Genomic DNA, 2,447 nt, shown 5'->3' with positions numbered 1-2,447 from the left:
ATAATAATGATGATGGATTACGACGAAAGACGACGATGATGGACGATGATAGATGATGATGACGAAGGACGACGATGATGGAAGACGATGATAGACACTGCCCGGATAGCCAACCGGCACTGTCCGGCTAGCAAAATTCTCTTACATCTCTAGAATGAGACCAACTGGGCTTTGCATGGCTGTCACATTCGATCCCCCTCCCACCTCGGAGCGTTCAATATCAACGCCATCAGCGACCCAGACAGCAGCGCCGTGACAGGCACAGTAATAAACCACCCAAAATAAATCCACGCCACCAACCTCGGGTTAATACACCTCCAGTCCCCATTCGCGAGCCCAACACCCACCGTCGCGCCCGCGACACACTGCGTCGTCGACACCGGCAACGCCAGCCGCGTTGCCATCAGCACCGTAATCGCGCTCGCCAGCTCCATCACGAACCCGCGGCTCGGCGAGATCAGCGTCAGCCTGTGCCCGAGGTTGCGCATTACATGGTACCCGTACGTCAGCAGCCCCAATACGATCGCGCCGCCGCCGAAACACAGAATCCACAGTGGCACGCCGACCGCCGTTTCCACTCTCCCCGAGCGCCAGATGTCGTAGGCTGTGGCAAAGGGCCCGATGGAGTTGGCCACGTCGTTGGCGCCGTGGATGAAGGACGCTGTAGAGGCCGTGAGGATCTGCAGCGCGCTGTACATGTACTCTGCGCGGTTGTCGTAGTGCGGAGCTCGCGCGTGCATGTCCTCGATGTCCCAGCTGAGGAGGGCATTGCGCTTTTGCAGGCTGACGACGTCCTTTTCGAGGCCGCGGAGGACGAGGCGGTTGATGCGCCAGAGGAGGACTGGCAGGCTGTTCCACGGCCCGGCGGGGCGCGGGGGAATGATGTCTTCTGAGGAGCGGCGGGAGGTGACTGTTTCTGCGGAAGAAGGAGTTTGCGGGAGGGCGAGCGCCGGGGAGGGGAGAAGGACGGCTGGCTCGTCTTTAAAGAGATCGGAGGGCGTCTGGCTTGTCTGGATCGATTCGAGGAGGGTCTCGGAGGCGCGGACGTAGGCGAGCTCGTCGACGGTGAGGTGGCCGCGGTAGTAATCTTTGATGTTGATCTTGTTGACGCCCGGCGGGGGCGGAGGGGGTGGTGGGCGGTTGAGGAGCCAGGGACCTTTCCATATCATTGTCCACTCGAGCTGCCAGTCCTCGTTGACGATCTTGCGCCAGAGGTAGGGGAGGATGAAGAATGCCTGGAGAGAGGTGGCGCCGGTTGCGACGGAGAAGACGGCGATGAGGATCTGGGTGGGGGTGAGTTCGACCTCGGTCTGGACCCCTTTCCACGCCATGAGCACTGGCAATCGTGTTAGTGACGGTTGAGCTCACATAGGCAAGGGGTTTCGATTACTCGTCAACGCTCCAAAGGTCAGGAACGTATAGAACGGGATGGAGTAAAACGCCTTCCTCACCGCGTTCGTCTTCGTCAGGACGAACTTCTTCGTCACAAGAAAGAGCCCCGCGCCCAGCACGCCCGATAACCCTGGCGCGACGATCCACGCCGCAAAGACCTGCGACACGCCGTCCCAGCCCCACGAGATCTGGCCGATGCCGACGGACGCCGTCGCAGCGCCGACGATGCCGCCGATGATGGAGTGCGTCGTCGAGATGGGCAGGCCGTTGCGGGTTGCGATGCTGAGGAACACGGAAGACCCGAAGATGGCGCACATCATGACGAGCAGCAGCACGCTCGGGCGGTCGTCGTAGAGGTGCGGGTCGATGATGCGGTTGCGGATCGTGTCGGCGACGCGGGAGCCGATGGAGACGGAGCCCCCGAACTCGGCGAAGGTGGCGATGACCATGGCCTGCTTCATGGTCAGGGAGCGGGAGGAGACGGAGGTCGCGAAGGAGTTGGCGACGTCGTTTGCGCCTGGGCTAAGTCAGTGGATGCTGGTCCGGGGTTGGGTTGACTGCCTTTGCCGGGGGTTTCCACGACGGGAGGTTCTTACCAATGTTCCAGGCATCGAGAAAGGAAAATATGGTGGCTATCGCAAAGATGTAGTCATATTGGTGGAGGACTGCCGCCATGACGGCTCGCTCGGCGTACGGTGGCACGGAGGTGCGGTGTTGGGAAGTGGAAGATGCGCGTCTCGGCTCCGGGTATGTTCGGCGGGGCCAGTCCGGCGGGACACGGCTCGGCCGCGTTAATGGGGACTCATGTTACGAGTCAGGCCTTCAAAGCATTCTCTTTCTAGTAGTTCTGTTTTGATGCAACACGGCGGCTCGCGATGAGGAACGAGCACGATGGATGATCCGCGTTGGGTATTGAGAGGGTGGATGCTGCGAGCGTCCGGGGGCTAGGGGACGGTTATATGAATCGCGCATTCCGGCCTGCCGTAAGCCGAAAGCTCCAAAATAGGGCGAGCCTTCCGCATGGGATTGGCAACGATGTGGTATCAGGGATCTTG

General features: G+C 60.6%; 1 protein-coding gene across 1 annotated transcript; it reads right to left on the bottom strand.

Annotated features, from left to right (window-relative positions):
- Positions 1–306: 306 nt before the first annotated feature.
- Positions 307–2,067, bottom strand: pho-4-1 (Phosphate-repressible phosphate permease pho-4; the record flags this gene model as incomplete). The annotated part of the gene is made up of 4 exons (XM_036645964.1): positions 307–468; positions 522–1,336; positions 1,391–1,909; positions 1,989–2,067. 4 exons carry the CDS (start codon positions 2,065–2,067, stop codon positions 307–309), a joined length of 1,575 nt encoding a protein of 524 aa, XP_036488731.1.
- Positions 2,068–2,447: the final 380 nt, after the last annotated feature.

Source organism: Colletotrichum siamense, assembly GCF_013390195.1.
Source record: "Colletotrichum siamense strain Cg363 chromosome Unknown KSG_Cg363_contig10, whole genome shotgun sequence".
In the NCBI taxonomy this organism is placed as follows: domain Eukaryota; kingdom Fungi; phylum Ascomycota; class Sordariomycetes; order Glomerellales; family Glomerellaceae; genus Colletotrichum; species Colletotrichum siamense.
This window is presented reverse-complemented; position numbering and strand designations above follow the sequence as displayed.